This window comes from Physcomitrium patens, chromosome 3, assembly GCF_059467195.1.
Source record: "Physcomitrium patens ecotype Gransden chromosome 3, ASM5946719v1, whole genome shotgun sequence".
In the NCBI taxonomy this organism is placed as follows: domain Eukaryota; kingdom Viridiplantae; phylum Streptophyta; class Bryopsida; order Funariales; family Funariaceae; genus Physcomitrium; species Physcomitrium patens.
Genome location: NC_143412.1, coordinates 15,782,935 through 15,802,298, shown reverse-complemented (window position 1 = coordinate 15,802,298; position 19,364 = coordinate 15,782,935). Strand labels below are relative to the sequence as shown.

The 19,364-nt window shown below is 39.4% G+C and overlaps 2 protein-coding genes and 2 long non-coding RNA genes across 11 annotated transcripts; 1 reads left to right on the top strand and 3 right to left on the bottom strand.

The window, feature by feature from the left end:
* The first annotated feature begins 1,335 nt into the window (after positions 1-1,335).
* LOC112280248 (uncharacterized) lies at positions 1,336-4,635 on the top strand. Of its 2 annotated transcripts, none has more exons than XM_024515530.3 (2): positions 1,336-2,620; positions 2,815-4,635. In XM_024515530.3, the coding sequence occupies exon 2, from the start codon at positions 2,926-2,928 to the stop codon at positions 4,228-4,230; it is 1,305 nt and encodes a 434-aa protein (XP_024371298.1). In that variant the 5' UTR covers positions 1,336-2,620; positions 2,815-2,925; the 3' UTR covers positions 4,231-4,635. The 2 variants fall into 2 exon arrangements, with proteins under 2 accessions (XP_024371298.1, XP_024371300.1); XM_024515532.3 differs by having other exon boundaries at positions 1,769-2,310; positions 3,482-4,635.
* A 109-nt stretch (positions 4,636-4,744) lies between these two features.
* On the bottom strand, positions 4,745-6,208 carry LOC149989528 (uncharacterized). Its single transcript, XR_016502168.1, has 2 exons — positions 6,050-6,208; positions 4,745-5,807 (listed from the first exon to the last, which is right to left on the bottom strand). It is a non-coding gene; the product is annotated as an uncharacterized LOC149989528 (long non-coding RNA).
* Positions 6,209-9,327: 3,119 nt separating this feature from the next.
* On the bottom strand, positions 9,328-10,026 carry LOC149989527 (uncharacterized). Its single transcript, XR_016502392.1, has 2 exons — positions 9,804-10,026; positions 9,328-9,595 (listed from the first exon to the last, which is right to left on the bottom strand). It is a non-coding gene; the product is annotated as an uncharacterized LOC149989527 (long non-coding RNA).
* A 585-nt stretch (positions 10,027-10,611) lies between these two features.
* On the bottom strand, positions 10,612-17,688 carry LOC112279951 (uncharacterized). 7 transcript variants are annotated; one of them, XR_016502167.1, is made up of 10 exons: positions 17,402-17,688; positions 17,201-17,268; positions 16,376-16,595; positions 15,842-15,931; positions 15,198-15,422; positions 14,939-15,084; positions 14,018-14,725; positions 13,259-13,504; positions 11,067-13,005; positions 10,612-10,927 (listed from the first exon to the last, which is right to left on the bottom strand). XR_016502167.1 is itself a non-coding variant. In XM_090248945.1 (9 exons), the coding sequence occupies exons 3-9, from the start codon at positions 16,383-16,385 to the stop codon at positions 12,205-12,207; spliced, it is 2,226 nt and encodes a 741-aa protein (XP_090105071.1). In that variant the 5' UTR covers positions 16,386-16,595; positions 17,201-17,268; positions 17,402-17,688; the 3' UTR covers positions 10,612-12,204. The 7 variants fall into 7 exon arrangements, 5 of the variants coding, with proteins under 5 accessions (XP_090105071.1, XP_073388880.1, XP_090105073.1 ...); XR_016502166.1 differs by having other exon boundaries at positions 14,939-15,087; positions 17,402-17,635; XM_090248945.1 differs by having other exon boundaries at positions 10,612-13,005.
* Positions 17,689-19,364: the final 1,676 nt, after the last annotated feature.

Genomic DNA, 19,364 nt, shown 5'->3' with positions numbered 1-19,364 from the left:
TACTATAATACTGATGTCTCAGATTAGAAAATCAAGAATCGAGTCAGCCTAAACCTTACCAATCTTTCTCGATAAACACTTGTTTAGCACACGCAAGTTCAGCCGAAGCTCTTTCTCTCTTTCTCAGAGAAGTTGGGTTGGAGGATACAGAAGCACGACGAGCCAGCCGTGCAAGAGTTCTGTTCAGTTGTTGGTGTCAAGCGACATGTTTTAAAAGTGTGGATGCATAACAACAAGAATACACTGGGGAAAAAAGTAGAACGAGTAGAATGATCAGTGTATTCTTTCCTTACCAAATTCATTTTATTTATTGGCTTCTTCACAGCGGCTGCAGAGATTACATGCCATGGCAACGCCGGTTTGTCGTGATACCAAGCTCGCAGCGTCGATGTCGGGGTGGATCGGGGTGGAGGGGAGAGTAATCCATGGCAGTAAACGGCGCATTGCAACCGTGTGTGTTGCGGCGCACACATGGAGTGCGAGAGCTTCACAGGGCCGGGAAGAACTAGGGCAGTGTGAAGTTGCGACGGCAGGGGAACCAGCGGCGAAAAAAGCGGAGGGGAACCAGAAGAGCCCCCAGAAGTATCGCGCTGAAAATTGCGCTTCACGCGGCTTGTGCCCCAAAAGCAGCTAATAAAGGATTTTGGTGACAAGTTATCAAGGGCATATTTGCAATTATGACAAAACTCAGGGGTACATTTGCAATTACCAAGAATTCAACGGTATATTCGTTATTTCCGCATATTTCAGGGTTATATATGATATTTTCACATATTTCAAGGATATATTTGATATTTTCCATATTTTTCATAACATCATTTTAAAGATTGGATTTTAAATTTATATATATATATATATATATGTGTGTGTGTGTGTGTGTGTGAGTGTGTGTGCGTGTACTCATGTTTATTAAAACGGATTCATATATTTTTTATTTCTAATTTTTTCAAAGTGTCTCACATTAAATATAATCAATATAACAAGAATGAGTATATATATATATGTTATAAAATTTATTTTGGTACATGTAAGAATCAGAATAAATGAATAAACAAGTAAAGAATACATACATATATTTTTATAACAACTTACTACAAACTTACTAAACTCAAAATCCCAAATTAATGGTTTCTTTTTTCTTTTTCTTTATATTTTAATTTTCTTTGTACTCTAAACATACATACATTTCAAGAGCAATCAAATGCTACCTACAAAAAACTTACAAAATTTTCCAATACATCTTCAAGCTTCAAATTTTTAAGAGCGATTATGAATGCTTAATGTACGTAGGTAAACAGAAAGCATGAAGTATATGCTCTACAAACAATGAATTCCTAAACCAAATTGTATTATATTAAATACAATACAGGACAAGAGAGCCCCACTTAACTACTAATTAAGGAGGCTTGATCCATGAATCCAAAGAGTAGGATTAGCCAAGCCCGTCACCTAATCCACCCACCACCCAACCCAAAACACACGTGGGCCAAATCCATAAGTGATGACATCACAGAATGCTGACGTGGACGAGAGAGAGTGAACGCCCCGTCAGCTTCCAAGATGCTTCCGCGTCCATGGAAGACTCCTTCATACCTCCTTCCTATTCACACCGCCCTCCCTCCCCATTTGCGACCCACCTGAGAGACCACACCAAGAGTAACGTCCCATATTCACCGGCGCCGGTAAAATAAAGGGGCACCCTATCACCGCGTGCAGTGTGGCGGAAAACCCCATCGCGAAGACAGAGGTCCACCACCGTCGTCTTCTCCGTCGACCCTAGTTATCTTCTCCTGTTCACCAGCGTTTGTACGTTGCTCTGCTGATGCATGATCTTCCCCTGCCCTTCAACGTATGTTTGGCCTGGCGTAGCTGGTTGCCCGTCTCGGTTCTCTCCGGATCTCATTCCGCCGCGTGCACGACGTAGAATTGTAGCGCTGAACTCGAACTGCTAGTTGAGCCAAAAAATTCGTGTCGAAAGATGAGGCGCGGTGGCGGATCGAGCCTCCGAAATGCGCCTTCCTCCTCCGCAGTCGGCGACAAAGGGCGATAGCGCGAGAGCTTTTGTAGCAGAGGACTGCCCGTTTTTGTGACTATTCTGAGCTGCTCTTGACGTTGAAAAACGTAAGTGAGCGCTGGACAATGTTTAGCTTATGTCCATTTCGGTAGGAGCTTGCATCTGGAGTCGGAATGAGTTTTGTCCGAGTGCGAAGCGCTTCTTTTTTCCCGTGCTTTTTGTGCTCAGGCCATGGGGTTCCCTTGTTCTAGGGATGCGGCATTGGTGTGCATCAATGTCGTTCTACGAGTTGCAATGTGAGATTCACCTCCACCCCTTGGCCAAGTCGTGTGTTGTTGGCAGGCATGATCTCGGCATCCCTTCCTAAGCTTCTCTAGATTCGACTTGGTGATGATATTACCGCCCTGAGTCTACGGTGCACTTCTCGTCCTGTTTTTGCATGTCGTGTCCTGTTCTTGACTCATCTATCTCACCACTTTATCTCTTCTCTCTAGAATTTTCACATCCTTGTTCTTTAGTTCTCTCTGCACCCGGCTATACAGCTCTGATATCTTCGACGGGGCTTGGCGGTATTTCTACGAGTGACAACTGCTGTGGTCTTTGCAGGTAGCTGTTGACTATAGCTTTGCTGTTCTGCTTACTCAGTTATTTCTCGTAGCCTTTACTTTTTGTTTTTTAGATTTTAAATTATTTTTTCAATATTTAAAAAAATGTTAGATGACTAGCCAGGGTACTTCCTGCTCATCGATTCGCACGAAAGACTATCAATAATTATTGGGGAAGTTGCTGTTAAAGAACAGACTTCAGGGTGCACAGCGTTTTCTCGGGATCGTTAGAGACAAGTTGGTGGCTGCAGGAACGAGTACGATCACGAACTTGAACGAACATATCTAGTTACATGTGCGGTTCTTATGGGTCCTAAGCAATGTGTTGCTCGCGAGAGTCTTCTGGAGAAGTCCGACGAAGACAATTTGGGGAAGGTTACACCCCGTCCACGGTTATGGAACAGGAAGTGCACTGCGGTGGGCTCCATGTGCGGGATGGTGAGATCGACGGTGCTGGAGCGACGTTTGCTCGTGATGGTCATTCTCATGTGCTGCGTCGGATTCATCTTTCTATCGACATCCAGAGATAATTTGAAGCCCGAGCCATGGCACTCGGACAAAATGTGGCATTATCCTGTTGCGTTTCCGCGGTGCTCTATAGATGCCTGCTTTAATTTTTCGCGTTGTGAGCACAGTGATGAAATTCTTGTGTACACCTACAATGACCCAGAGCCAAAGCAGAACCCGACATATTTTGAACTCCTGCCCTCGTCAAAATGGCACACTAACGATCCTCAAGAAGCCTGTCTCTTCTTTTACTTCTCCGATTCTAAGGCTAATAAAGCAGCTTGGAAGAAACCGGATCCCAGGAACTTGCCTCACTGGAACGGTGGGCTTAACCATGTGTTCGTCACTTTTGCAGATCGATGGGCGCAGACCAATCCGCCGCCTGGGTCAATTGGGATGGCATCGATTCTTAGCACGGAGCTCCATGACACAACCTACAGACCGGGTTTTGACATTGCTATCCCTCTCCCCCGCAGGAACGTCAATGTGATTACAGGCCTTTCTGAGTTGAAGCCCTTTGAGAGGAAGTACTTCTTGACTTTTAAAGGGACCAGGTATTTGTCGCGCGAGGGGAAGTTTCGTAGCGGATCTGAATTTCGAGGCATGCATGATGGAAAGGATGTTGTGGTTGTCACAACATGCGATCACGGGACAAACAATAAGCTCCGATTGTGGCAACCATGGCGCGGCGCAGGATGTGCAGAAGACCAAACAGTGTTTGACAGCTACGATTTTATGGAGCTTCTGAACACAACGTTTGGTCTTGCTCCCGCGGGTCGATCACCTGCTTCCTACCGAATGCTGGAGGTGCTAAGTGCCGGCGCGATCCCTGTGCTGGTCGCAGACAATTATGTCAAACCTTTTGAGACTTTAATTAAGTGGCAGCGCTGCCTCTTGCAATTTCCGACAAGCGAGATCCATCGCATTGTTCCAACCTTGCGTGCTTTGTCTAAGAAAGAAGTGGAGATGCGGCAACGATATTGTCAACAGATATTTCAAAGCGTACTAAAAGACGACAGTACACTGATGCAGTCCGTCATGAGATCTCTCAGAGAAAGGTTTATGGGAATGTTGCCAAACTTACCCTTGACACACGATGAATAGGGTCCCACGGGGAGTAACAGGAAGTTATGATCAACTCTATGCAGTTGGGGGTTCTTTCACTGGTTGCAGACTTGTTAACGTTGGGCTACACCTTGCCCTTTCTCTTTTGAAGAGTGTTACCCCATTTTTACCCTGCATTAGAAGAAATCTGCCATTACTTTTCAGACCCTCCCAAGGCACAATTAGTGGAGAATGATGCAGACACGACAGCGTTTCAAATCTAATAGTTCATGAGCTAGAGTTCATAGAGGAAGTTGTAGAAGCTCAACAAGAGTTTCCGGTGTTGCCAGTGAAGTTCCTTGAGCGGATTTCTATGAAAATCACTCTCAATCGTAGCATTTAGACAACTCTTTATTTCATCGGAGATATTTTGCATGCACTGTAACGTTTGGTTAGGTTGAGGAATGGATGAGTCTATCTTGTGGAATGGATGTCTTTTTCTTTTCAATTTCCTACAGCAACTAGTGTACACACACCATGAAACTGATCGCATCCAGCTTTTTGGACGCAGCTGCGGCTATCCTGGGTAAAACTTCGTTTTCACCAGAGAACAGTGGGTTTCAGGGTGCTTTTTCTCTGACAGGCTTGTGCTAAGGCTGGCCACAGGCATGTGAGCCTGGCCTGTGCACCACCGTCGCCAAGGTTGGGTACACCGTCACTCGAAAGGTGCCCATCTGAACCCTCTCACTGTTGTGTCCTTTGGGTTGTCCTGGGAATGCATCCTCGTTTTGAAGATCAGCCTGATTGCTTATCATACATAGTGGTTGTCCAGATACAGGTGCTTTCGGGACCTTTCAGAATTCATGGTGCCGTGGGATTGCTTTTCCAATCCCCTTCAATAGTGCCCAATTGATAACCCTTCTCCTTTTCCTTTTCCTTTTCTTTTCATTGTCCTGGGCAGCCTCTGATGCATGTGAGTCTACGAAAGCTGTTAACGCTTTTGGGTTGTTGTGTGAACCGAAGCAATAAAAACACATGTTGAACAGCTGATGGAGTAATGTGCTATTATATATGGATATCTTAGGCTTTCATCAAGTTTCTCCCACCTTGGTTGAGATGCCCATTGTGCTGCATTTGTGAAGGTCTAATTTGCCTGGGATCAGACAAGTCAGTGCATCTATGCTTGTATTACTATTTATTGATTGAAGTAAAGGAAGTATGATGATATGTTCAAAGTTGTCCTGTGGGTGACTTTGAACCCTTTTGTGGATTAGTTTTTGGATAATTCTCCAAAGGGCATTTTCCAAATGCTGAAGCACATAACATGCCTTTTGTTAAAATTACATGGCCATGTCAATAACTTAGGATATATCTACATATAAATAAGTAAGGTCTCCAGAGGTCAACAGACCAACTTTCAACTCTATGTTGATTGAATTGTGGCAGACTTTTGAGAAAATAAGGGTATGGATTTGTGTGGTGTCTTTACAAAAAAATGTATGAGCTTTTCTCAATAGACCTTTGATACCAAAAGGAAAGATTCCTCATCCCCTTGTAAAGAAAGTTTGATGGTTGTGATTGCTTTCCGCACTATGTGATCCTTCTTCAAACTCATTGCTATCCTACTCATAAACCCTCTGCAAAGTGGTAAAAATATCCTACTCATCAAAATACAGACATGACCATAGATGCATTCATTTCTATTCCAACATATCCTCAAAGGGGCTATTATCTTATATGTGGTGCATCTTTTGAAATACACCTAAATTTTTAATACATTTTCACTTTGAACCATACTCAAATTGTGTTTCATCTCCCCCAAAAAATACCATATTCAATCAAACAAGCAACATGTGTAATGGGTTTGTTTGGTTTGTACTTGGAATTCTAAGCTTGAAGCAACTGCAGCTGCTGGTGAAGGAATGAGGACAAGGTGTCCCAACAAACTCCACAAAGAAGGTTTTTGTTGAGCACCACTTTGAAAATCACATGTTCTAACCACCCCCCATTAACAACTTCTACTAATTCTTATCTGTATATATATATATATATATATATACATACATACATACATACATACATGTGACAAAAATTCTACATTACATGCACAGAAGGTGGTGAATTGGTATCAACTTAGCAAGTTGAAAATAATGATCCAAATTACTCTAATGGTTATGCAAAATTTTGTTGGTAGTCTTTTAAAAAGGAAATGTAAATATATATATATATATATATATATATACATACACACACAAAACATTATAGAAACCACAAAAATCTTGTTTCGAAATGGCAATCTAGAATTTTCATTCGAAAAATTGCAGCATCAATGCTATGGTGCATGCAACATTTTGACCTTGGAATAGATTACATAAAATCTTAGTTAACAGATTAGGATAATGCTTTAAATAATTTCAACAGTTTCAAATCATTTCGATCTTCAGGTGTGATTTGATAATTCTACATATGCACAATTAATTTTTTTTCTGTCATTTTCTTTAAAAAATAATAACAAAAAAAAAAAAAAAAAAAAAAAAATCCATTGTTGTTACATTGTATTAAATTACACCTAAGATTTTAAATTGAATCATTATCATTTTTTTAATTTTTTTTTTCAGTTCACTTTACTAAAATGATTTTGATGCATATTCTCTTTACATTTAATTAAACATATTTTAAGAGAAATTTCTTTCTTGTCGAAATGAATGTATATCAAATGTATAGATCTTTTGTAGCTCTTTGAAAATAATTATACACTAAAATAAATAATGCAAAAGTTAGAAAATTTTCAAAAGGTAAAATATTAATTAATTATGTTATTTTATTATTTTAAAAAAGGTCTTATTATAATAAGTTAATTAATATATTACTTTATCTTCATGTAAACATGTGTGTAATTGAAATGTCCTTGAGATATTTTTGATTGATGTTGAAAACCGATAAGGAAAATTGTAATCATGCTTCCATGCAATAATAATATTCCTCTATCTTTAAATAACATAAAAAAATCAGAACATGGTTGAATTATTACATAAATTATTTGATTTTTTTAAAAAAAAGGATCAAAAGAACAATGTGCTCTGAACATATCGTCATTTCCAAAATACATCAAAATGCATCATTTGAATTTCCTAAAGTATTGTGCAAGCTTCAAAAGGTGTGACTGTTAATGAATAGAAAGCAGCATCAAGAGAAACATTATTCAAACAAATACATAATGATGGGTGTTGATTGAGACTTTTAATTGCTATTTAGTAACAGAGTGATTAAATGTTTTGATTATCTATGAAAAAATTAATGGCACTTCAATCTCAGTTTTTAAATAATTTTATTTATAAAAAAGAAAAGGAAAAAAATGAATTTTTATAAGTACAATAGAGAAACAAAAAAAATTGATATGGCTATGGTTCAAGCATGAAGAATAGCTTCAAAGAGTATAAGTCTATATAAGAAGCAGTGAGAAGGCATACTATGACTTGGCTTCTATTTACAAGAAATTCATGCAAGATATTTGAAAACTTTTCAAATTAGAAAAATATGTTTTACTAAATTTATTTATTATCTAAAACTACTTTGAACAAACTTCTTAGGCTCTAAATGCTTTCTAATTAATGATTTGAAATATATGTATATATATATATATATATATATATACACACAATATTTTTTATTTTTTAATAATTTAAATAAATTATTAAAATCATAATAAAAATTTGAATATTTAGCATACGTTTTTGTAAGAAGATAATCATATTGCTTGATTAAAAAAACATGAAGTTTAATTTTTTATAATTTTTTTAATTATCTCTAATTTTTAAATTAAAATTTTATTAATTTGAAAAAATTAAAATTTTAAATCAAATTTATACAACAAGTTTGTTCAATTTCTCATGTGATGAGGCATTGAATTCCAAATCATGTTAAATGGATGTAGTCTAGTTCAGTTTAGTAGATTTTCATCTACATAGTATTTTCTATTAGTTGACATTATTAGTGTAATTATCAATATTAATCCTTTTAAAGTGAGAATAAAAAAAAGTTAAAAATTAAAAAAGATCTTGCTATATGTATATGAATGTTTGAATATATATATATATATATATATATATATATATATAATCTTAAAACATATTATACATAAAAATTTATTATTTTTTTATTTTTTATTAAATTATTTTAAAATTTTTAAAAAATCATTAATAGTTAAGTAATTTGGTTAAGCCAAATTTTCTACTTGATATTTCACATTTTTTATATTTTATTCATTTTATTTTCATCTTTCTTAAAAACAAAAATAAAAATCACAAAGCTTTCATATAGAAGATTATAAGCATATCTTTATAAATAATTTGTACCTATTCACCAATTTTAAAAATATCTTCATCCACAAAAGTCTTGATTTTGAATGTACCTCATCAATTAAATAGGATTAGATTAAAAATGTGGTTATTTGGTCAAATAAATGTAAAGAGAAAGAAGGAGAGAAGACTAATATTATAGCATTGAGACAAAGAATATCACTCACGATTATTGGATGGAAATAGAATCGTTTTTCTAGCAACACCATTAATTTATGAAAAGAGTTTCAAGAAGGTACAATCGACTTACAGCCTTCCTAGTGTACCGCAAACTGAGGATTCTGACATCTTAAATGCATGAATGAATCTAACTAATAGTTGTGATAGAAGAAAAAATCTTGCTTATTAGTTAAAGTGATTCAAACTAGTCTAACAGTGCAACACAATTACAATCAGCTCAACTCATGGCATTTAGATTATGACTTCCATTTTTAACTCTTCAATGTGAACCTAAGACGACGCTTTGTCATGTTCTTATAATGTGGCAATTTATGCCCATCTTGCTCATTTTTATTCCTATAGTCAAGGTTGCTATGGAATTTTGAGATTTTTAATGGTTTTCACCATGACTTTCTAGGATACAAGGCCAGTTTTTACCTTCATTCAATAGTTTTTTTTAATACAATAGGATAAAATAAGATAAGGCTTAAGCTACAAACTTCAGTGTGCATATAGCAATTTGGAGTGTGCTTGTAACAACTTGGGATGTGCATGTAGCTTGAATCATAATTTCCATAGCAATCTTATCCAAGGAATTGAAAATCTGGATAAAAATTAAAATAACAATCACGATAAAAACTTTTTCATCCGATTTTCGTCTGAAAAAAACTTAAAATAAAAGTCAGCATAAAAATTTGGATAAAAATTTAATGCTGGTTTATCCAACAACTTTATCCAGGAAATTGGAGAAGCGCAAGATACAAATCTCAACTGGGAGCTGTGCAACACATTGTCGCAACACTGGGCGAGACTTGAAACTTCAGCTTGACGGCCTCGAACCACTGCATTTAGTGTATTGCAATAACTATCGCATTCAGCACGATTCAGAAACTTCTGTTCGATGAAATCTAGAAAAATCCCCAAGAGAATAGAAAGTCAAGCATGATGACGAAATCTGGTTAAAAATTTGCACATTATTCAATTACGGATCGTCTAAGCATGCAGTGTGTTCTGTTCATAAAAATCGACGCATTTGCTAATAAAAAATATAATTATAGCAAGGCAAGAAATACTGCGTGTGTTGAAGATGAGGATCGGGTGAATAAACGTAGTAACTGCTTCAGAGATCTCGAATATCTTTCGTCCCCGTACACACACGAGACTCGTCAGGTTTTGAGCTATAAGCTCAGTTGGTCTCCATTGTCGCTTGAGCTCTTGGCACGCTCACATTGGTGAGATACCTCCGCGGTGAGGTTCTCAAGTAGCATCCCAAACAGCGGCACACGATGCAGAAATGGAATCCTCGTCGCACCGCATGCGGTGCAATGGCAATGCTTAAGGAAGTCTGATAAGAACAGAAAACACGATGAGATCCATATTATTAAAATGTTCTAACACAATAGTCTTATCGGTGTAAACAAGATGAGGAGCTGAAAACGTCCAATTTTATTTATCATAAAGTGATCTCCAATGAGATTGCGGCACTGATACTGTGTAAATGTGACGGGTGCGGAGAGAGGCAGTGGCCATACATCAAAATTTCCAGTAGAAAATTCTTCTTCAGAGGGGAGTGACGCGATAACTAGAGTTTGCGGTACAATTTTGAACTGTTATTGAATTGTTTGTTAATGAATAATTTTACGGTTCAATTAATTAGATATGATGTGTCGGACGGCGGAGTGATTGAATGACGAAATCTACAGAGCACAAGTGTGTTGGGAGACATCATCTAGAGGAGTCAGTCCCACGACTGTGCTAAAGGGCAATTAACAAAATTCACGGCAGGTAACAATGTTGGCAACTCAATGCTTCACATGTAAAATAACAAATGTACACTGATTCGCTGCAGAAATGATTGAGAAACAATCATGCTCATCATGGTCTGTCCAACATTCCAGAGCCAGAAAACACGAGTGGAATCACATATTAAACATGCTCATACATGTGCATTCAGGTTTGTGATCTTACGATGATCACAAAAAATGCTACATATCTGGTCCTTCATCACCCTTAGTCTCGTCTCAGCCATAGCCGCGAAGGACAGACGCCTGTTCATCCTCAGCGGTGCCACTCTGGACTAGGTAGGAAAACGATGCCAACAACGTAGCTGCTCCAAGAGCACCAGCAAACACGGCCAGGAAAGACGCAGCTATGGTCACAGCGGGCGCTGCTAGGAGTTACAAAAAGAAACTTAGCGTTGACGCGCAGGTGCAGTTGCTCAAATCGCTGGCGTCGTTACACTACGGGCAGTAACCACAAAAAAGAAAATGAGGCAAGGCTATAATGAAATTGAGCACGAGAAGCATCGAGTTCCGGCAAACGGACTCTCTGGCTACCAACGAAGGCAACGAAGGCACAGTCAGAGTTCGGAATTTTCACCAATTGCCCTGATTCCCCATTCACTTAGCTTTGTCTTGGCCCGGGCAGGTCCCGCTCACAAATTGCGTAGACATGCTGCAGAGTGAATAGACAATTGGAACTGTTTCTCTTGGGTCTTGTGAGTAGAAGACTAAATAATGAGGGAGGAGGAGGCAAGTTCAGTAAGTAGTACATATCACGTTAAAATTCAAGACAAAACTGCTTAGTCTTGATAATCTTACAGAAAGATCGATTTCTTATGCATCGCTTACTTAAATTTTGCTCGTACTTCACCAATCTGGTTGACCAATTAAGGTAGTCACATATACGTCTTGTACACATACCCTGACAGAAATCCCTCCCAGCAATGAAAAGTTTGTCCAGACCCCTCAGAGCAACAGGTTGCCACTTGAGCAGGACTCCCTCGGTGCGTCTTCGTCATTCACCAACAGAGCGCAGCTTATCACCCCAAAAAAGGACTCGAAGCTTTACGAAGACCTCCAACGATTGTGCTCCTTGAACTGTGTTTGGGAATTATTCCGCCAGAATGCCTTGTTTGTATGCACAATTCCTTCACAACATTCTTACCACAGGAAAAGCCCACCTCAACACCTTCATCAGGATTGGCGGGCAATCTAAGTTCCTCCTCCCGAGATCTACAGCAAATGCTGCCATCCCAGATTACAATAAATAGACATCACGACCAGGCACTTACAACTTACCTATTTAGGTATGTGCAAATCAACAGGTCAACCCTATGTGATTCTTAGCTCTAAATCACTGAGAAAATCTCTGATTTGATTAAAGCAGCATCACCTAAAACACCAGTGAAAATACTCATGCTTCAGCCTGTCAAGCTGAGCACTTGAAACTGGATGAAGGAGAACCATTTCATAGAGTGACAGAGTACGTAGCTTTTAGTCATCCGCACGAATATACTCCGCTGGTTTAACAGCGTGTTCATGTCAAAGTATACCTGGAATTAGACACTGGCCAGTCACTCTGAAAGTAAACGATAAGCCGATGGTCTTTACGTTTGGAACAGCTGAAGTTGGATGAGCTGTAATGAACCATACATTAGTATCTTTCTCACAAATTCACAGCAGCCTTTGCTGCTCCTTTGCAAGCACGCAGTTGAGGCATCACATTTCTAAATTACTCAGCTTACTGAAGGAGCAGAGGTCCCAGATGATTCTGCCATAAACTCCAGACGGCCGGATGAGAGTTCGTTCTTGCTGGGATCAATACTGAGCGCTCGCGCCAAGCGATGCAGCCATATGTCGTAATCAACGGGATAAGGGGTGCCACAGAGAGTGTCTACATAATCGGCAAAAGCCTTCAGAACAGCAGAGACCTCCCCTAGCTGCTGTTGAATAATTCGCCGGGCCCATACCCTATCCCTCCACTGCAAGGCTGCCTCCATGCTATCAAACTCTGGAATGATACCACCACAGATGTAGTAAAGAAGGTACACCAAACTCTCTGTGTCAGAAGCAGGATACAGTTTCCCGTCTTGTAAAGCTGCAGTAGACGAAAACTGCGGAGACAAAGCGGGGCTGTCTCGCTCCTCCAAGACAGCATGACCCCAGTCCGACAAAACATAATAATACTCATCGTCACTTCCTGTCACTCGAATGACATGATCCGGGGTGATGTCTCCATGTTGAATACCAATTGAGCTAGCACTCCGCAAGGCTGATAAACAATCATGGCAAATCCGAAGGGCTTCTTCCACCGGAAATACACCTTCTCTTTCAACAACCAAATCCACGGTTTCTCCTATGGGGGCTGTAACCAGAACAGGAGTTCCACACCAAGGATGATCACAACGACTCGCAGGACTCTTCTTCGAGCATGGGCCTGGGTGCATAAGTCTGCCGGATGCAATAATCTGCGTCAAGTACTTGCTGAAAACACCCCGCTGCTTCATTATATTTAGCACCCGTGTCTGCCTCTGGACCTGGCTCACGCAATGGTCATGTCAATACGTACATTGATTTAAGGCCATATCGAGAGAGTAAGACTGCAGGACTATTGGAACGAAGTGATACTGATGAGAAGAATATTGGCGTTCTAAATATCCAGACTCCATGCATACAAGTATTCATCAGACGAGTCCTATCAATGCTTTCAAGTACATAACCAAAATCATAACGTTCGGCATCACAAGAAACTGCCCTCTAAATGAAATAGCACATGGAAAAAGAACCAACCTGGTACCATGTACTCATGTCTTCCCAGGAGGGCTCCAATTGTGACGGATGTGCCCCAATATGGACCGCTAGAGGCTTTCCAACCTCATCAAGAGATATTGCACTGTACACAGAATTCCTCCTGCCTAGTTGCTCTTGAATTTGAAATCCTCGCTGCCAATGGGCATCCTCAAGCCATAATATTGTGCCAGGTTCAAGCTTCATAACATGATCCGGGGCGCGTCGACTATCCTCGATCTCAATATCCTGTAAAAGAGGCGGAATATAATAAAATTGTCAAAAATTCATCCATTATTTAAGGAAGATATAGCAATTCCACACATCACAACTGTTCTTGAACTTATAAGTTTATTAAGACTTGCATAAGAAGTAAAGCCAATCTGGCTCAAACGCTGGTAACCACAAATCTCCTGATTTGTCTGATTGAAAAAAATAAACTCCTAGCAATGCTCACTATAACACGTCAGATTCAAAGATATTCATAGACACAGCTAGCAACAAAAATGAGTAAATTGTAAAATTTACGACAAAATTTCTGACAACAAGATAGAGGCAAACAGGGATAAAAAGTAGAGAGAAGTAGATCCAACATCGAGAATAGTCCGAATTCGCGCAGCAAAAAAATAGCTCGCACTCTGCTTCACAACTGGGTTAGGGGTCTGCACATAGATTGAAGTAAAACACCATATTTTTCATCCTAGAGAACTAAACAAAAAGACTAGACTAGAGTGTATCACATGAAAGGTGTTCGTCTCCAACCTCCTCTTCTTCCTCAATTTCCAGAATTTCAGGCCGGCTGCTACGTCGAAGCGAATTGCTGCGTTGAGAAGATCCTGTTTCACCCAATTCTTGCAACTCCAAATTCTCACGTTCCAACAATCTGTGCTGCACTCTTTCATTATGCAAAGCTGCCATCTCTGCAAGTGGATTCCTGGGCGGACCTCGGCACTGCTCGATCGAGTGAAAAATTGCTAGTAGAAGTTGCATTGCACCCATATCTCCCCAATTTGAATTACCAAACCTATTCCACACTTGTTCCACTGGACACACAGTAACTTCCGCATGTTCCTTAATCCACTTAGCAGCACGCACGTACACATTGTTTGTATTGGTTTCCAACTTTGAAACGTCTCCCTTGAGCCTCACAACTCCACCTTGTCTTGAATTCACAAATAAGACGTAGGCAGTATCAGCATTATACCGAATGGATGGTTTCTTAGATAAGGATCTCGACGTAAGCATCAGAAGACCGTGAAAAAGAGCACGGCCAATAACCTCTAAAGAAGGGGCCGACTGCGAACCCTTCGACATAGCTCCTGTAACATCCTCCCTAACTTCGACAAATACAGCAACATGGTCCCATAAAACATGTCCACCATCTCCACTGGAGCCATTTTTGGCAATAATAGCAGCTCCAGGCAACGTTTCCCCTGACCCCCTTGAACTCGCTTTGTCCAAAACTAAAGCCTGTAGATTGTACACATAAACCTGTCAATAAATAAAGGGCTTGCCAAACAATGTTAGGTTAGGTAAAAGATAGCAAAATTTGCCTCGCAACCTAAAGGCATCAAGCTATTAATGTACTAAAATGTTTGATAAAATCCTTAAAGCCGATGAGTATTTCTAAGTTAAATTTGAATAACATTACCATTGCGAGATAGTTGTATAGAACAAACATACCGACAGGGAATCTGAAGCAGAAGTATGAGGGCCCATAATGTAAAATGGCATAGGCTCAGGTTCTTCGGAAGCATCCCAAAACGTCTCCCATAACCGTTGCGTTGCTGTATGCATAAAGTCTTCCACAGCCAGATACACGGCAGGCTCTGCTAGTAGAGAAGGAAAAAAATCAGAATCTTCAGTAACAGCATTCTGCGACAGCCTTTACATTGATAAAGCTTCTAAAGGAAGAAAGTAATTGTAATACCAAAGGATTTACCGAGAGAGGGCGTGTATGACTGAGAAACCGGCATTCGAAGGAGCTGCTGGAAGGACACACTGACTAATGCATAATCGAGTGTCCGAAGCTGATCAACTTGAAAAGGCGAACGGAACTGCGTCTTTCCGTAAGGGGAAGTATGAAGCCTCTCTTCAATCCATTCTTGGATCTCAAGAACAAATGCATCAACATTCACAAGTTTGCGAGAGAAATCCTTGAGCCCCTCTGCCATGACCAAGACACGATAGAATTCGTCGTCACTTGTTTAATTAGATGTACAGTGGATATTACATACAGCTCCAACTGGGCAACGTTAGAACACTCAGATTCTAAGCGAATTTTAATGTGGTAAGGCCCCATGAATATTTCACAAGGATTACGGAATCGATGTTGGGTACGAAGATTGAAATCACACTCACTACATTTTAATTATGATACATTAAGGTATTAAGGTATAAAACTTCTTCACATCTGGAAAATACTCGTGAGTTCGACCCAATTTTGACTATCCTTAAAGACGAAAGAGTCATTCCGATACTTCTCAACCAGGCCCCTTCGTGCTAGCGGAAATTCCAATGTGGAATACAACTTAGTGGTGCTAAACTTAGCTGCCAAGCGGCTTGAGGAGAAATTTAAACACAAACCTAAACCAGATCGGCGAAAACTCTCTTCCCCCTTTTCTTTCCATCTTTCGGACCTGGACGAAGACCCCTCCCCAGATTTGGCGCGCCGTCCTAAACACAAGCGAAATTAGAAGCTGAATCATTGATGGCTGTTCACTATAAAACCTGGCATTTACTCTATAAGAGCCACTCCGAAATAGTACAGCATAAATCACACTAAGTGTCTAATTTTATCAAAGGCTTTGGCGAGGACTTCCCTCAACTCCAGCTAATGTGCCTATTATTCGCAGTTAATCACAATCTTTAATGATTACAATCCTGAATCGATCAGTATAATGTTTTTTGACCTTTAAGCATTAAAAGAGCCCCAGAGCTGCTAGAACACCGAGAGCATGGAATTATTGTAGAAGTGTAAGTCCAATTTGCCATCTGCTTATATTGATCCCTGATAATTTCTTTATCCCCTTGATACTGGCATTCCTAATAGAACTCCTGATAATATGATACAAAGGGGGGATATCAAATAATTAAAAGAGAAGGTGCAGTGCTCCGTACCGGATCTCATCTTCGGGAACAACAAGACACCTTTTCACGTCAAATGACGAACCTGGAAACCAAATTCTTCGCATTTCCTAAACTATGTGTCAGCAACGTGTAGATATCCCCGTCCCACATGAGCCTCCAAGCGGCTGGCAGTCTCTTAATTCTTTTTACCACAATTCCTGATCAATACCCGCAAGTGCTTCTCAATCAAAACTCTGATTCACCAATTCACCTGATAATTTTCCAAAAGTGGTAATTAGGGCATTTCATATTCAGTGAAAAGGAGGTCGCCATAGATAGAAAATGTGGGAACGAACACAAATCCAACCACGAACTGCAGAAATTAGTCGTGTTCTTCAGTTGGCGTCAAAACGCCAACGCGCACACAACTAAACCCCGATTGAGTCAGAGGTCTCGCTGCATTTCCTACCAAAGGTGTTTTTTACCCTCCCACATATCCCATGTTCTACTTCCCTACCACATCGTATGTCATCGTATCACGGACCTTAAGCTAGCCCTAACACGCAAGTCACTATTCGTTTGCTGGTGAATAAATACATGCCTTGAATTTGATCACTTCGGTCCAACTTTTGAGACTGCCACCAAAGCAAGGAGCACATTGTATGCTAAATGCTAAGGCATTCAAAGAATTACTCAAAATCGTACTTGCGTCACGTCGCAATAATCACAGCCAACCCCTGAAGGTGTCTGAAAACAATACTTCACCTGCTTCCGCAATGTACACCAAAACCTACATTTCCTAATACACACATCGAACTCATTCTGCCCTACACAGTGTACACCTCCCAGCCACGCGTTACTGGATAAGAAACAAACCTCACTGGCACCAGAGTAAAGCATAGCAACACATCCTCCTGCTCCCGCCTAGATTCCCTCCTGTCCGCCTGCAGCCAACTCATATCCACTCATATCCAATGGCGACTTGAAACCTCCAAAAAAAAAAATTAAATCAAAAATCAAAATCAAACCACAAAACTCCATCCTAGAAACTCCACACCAGACAGTCCACCGCACTACCAGGTCTACAGCCAGCCAGTGTCTTCCTCCAAGCTCTGGCCTCACTTGCCGCGCATCGTAAATCACCGAATAATCAACTTCCGGCCCAGTTCGTCCAGCCCGAGAAACAGAGTGATCAATCATCAAACCTTTAGAGTTTGACCGCGGAACAGACGACTTCAATAAATGAGGTAGTGAGTGGCGATTGAATGGAGGGCAGTGAGCTCATGCGGAGGAGAACAGACTAGCACAGCGATGGTCGAGGATGGCTTCCCTCCCTTTCTCCCCGCCTCTGACGGGCCACGACGACGACAACGTCGACGACGGATACGAAGAAGAAGACGAAGCCACGATGAAAGGGGAGCAGAATCCTTCGCCAGAGAAGGGGACGCCCGTGTGGACAGGCCCCCCTTCCTGATCCGCACCCACCCGTGTGAACAGCGTTCCTTGCCATGTTGGTGCTCCGGTCATCCATGCTGGCACCTTACCTTCCTTTTCTTGCTTGGACCGGGATGCGGTCATAAGCCCTTCGTGGTTATGGGCTGTCTCGTGGTTATGGGCTGTCTCGTGGTTATGGGCTGTCTCGTGGTTATGGGCTGTCTCGTGGTTATGGGCTGGCTTAGGACCCACTAGATCTATTCCACGTAGGATTTTCCCATTTCATCAAAGTGGCCCTCGGGCTCTAAGTCCTTTTTGTAACACATTTATGCTCCAGGGAGGGCGCCTATTAGTTGCATTTATGGACTCCATGAAGTTGGTTTTGTGAAGACTGCTAATTTTTATGATATGCACAATGTATGAAAGGGTCCAAATGATTTACTGCATTAAACCATACACCACACATCCTTCCTTTAATACAAAATGAAATTTGATTCTTGTCAATGTATTCTTTGAGCCATCAGTTGAAAGTATTCTTTGATATATATATATATATATATATATATATATATAATCAAATCTATGTTTGTAAAGCTCTAAGAAGCTTGTTTACATGATATTATAAAATTTATCAACTTTTACATACTTCTATGTAGCTTCTTTTATTTAGAACATTACTAGTATCAATTATATTCATGATATTACCTCTCCTTCTAAGAAAAAGTTCTACAGTAAGTTGCGATCACATGTTGATAAAGTCCAAGATGCATTAAATTGTATTTACCACATATTTTAATCTTTACTTCATTTAAAGGTTGTTGATAGGCCTTCTTATCTATTAATAGTATTTCATATTAAAACATGAAGATTACTTTATTATTTAATTATTATTAAGACCTTCATAACTATTTTTATAAAAAATATTTTAAACACAATCATAGATGGTTCATACTTCCAATAAAATCACCAAATATTGAGAGTCGCTTTTAAAGTTATGATATCAAATGCATTATATTTCACCATTTATTTAAAGAATAATATAACATTCTTGAAGGTCTTCATCTCTTTTTCATTGTGTTGAAGGTTGTAACAATGACAATGTTTTATCCAGTAACTCAACAAATGCTAGTTCTTAAGGTGAATATGATGGTTTTTAATAAAAAAATATTAACCTTTTTTATTGTATTTTCAAGATTCTTAAATGACTCCATGTGCATTCATTTATATTATATCCATACTAATGTATAAAATATTCTAATCTAATTTAGTATTCCATTGAATTTAAGACTTCTTTGATTTCACATTCTTTATTATTATCCATTTTTACAAGAAGAAGTTGCATATGTCTTCTTTTTAGTGTATCTAATTTCTTGTTTGGCTTAAGAAGAGACATAGAGAATATATAATAGATATTTATAGACTTTAGTAGATGTAATCAATATACAACTAGATTAATATCTTCACAAATATGAAATGGTCATAGTCTATAATAATCCAACTTGTCACAAAACAAATAATCTTGATATTATAATGAAGTAATCATATTTATTACAAACATGGAATTAAGGTTGCTCCTTATAATATATATATATATATATATATATAT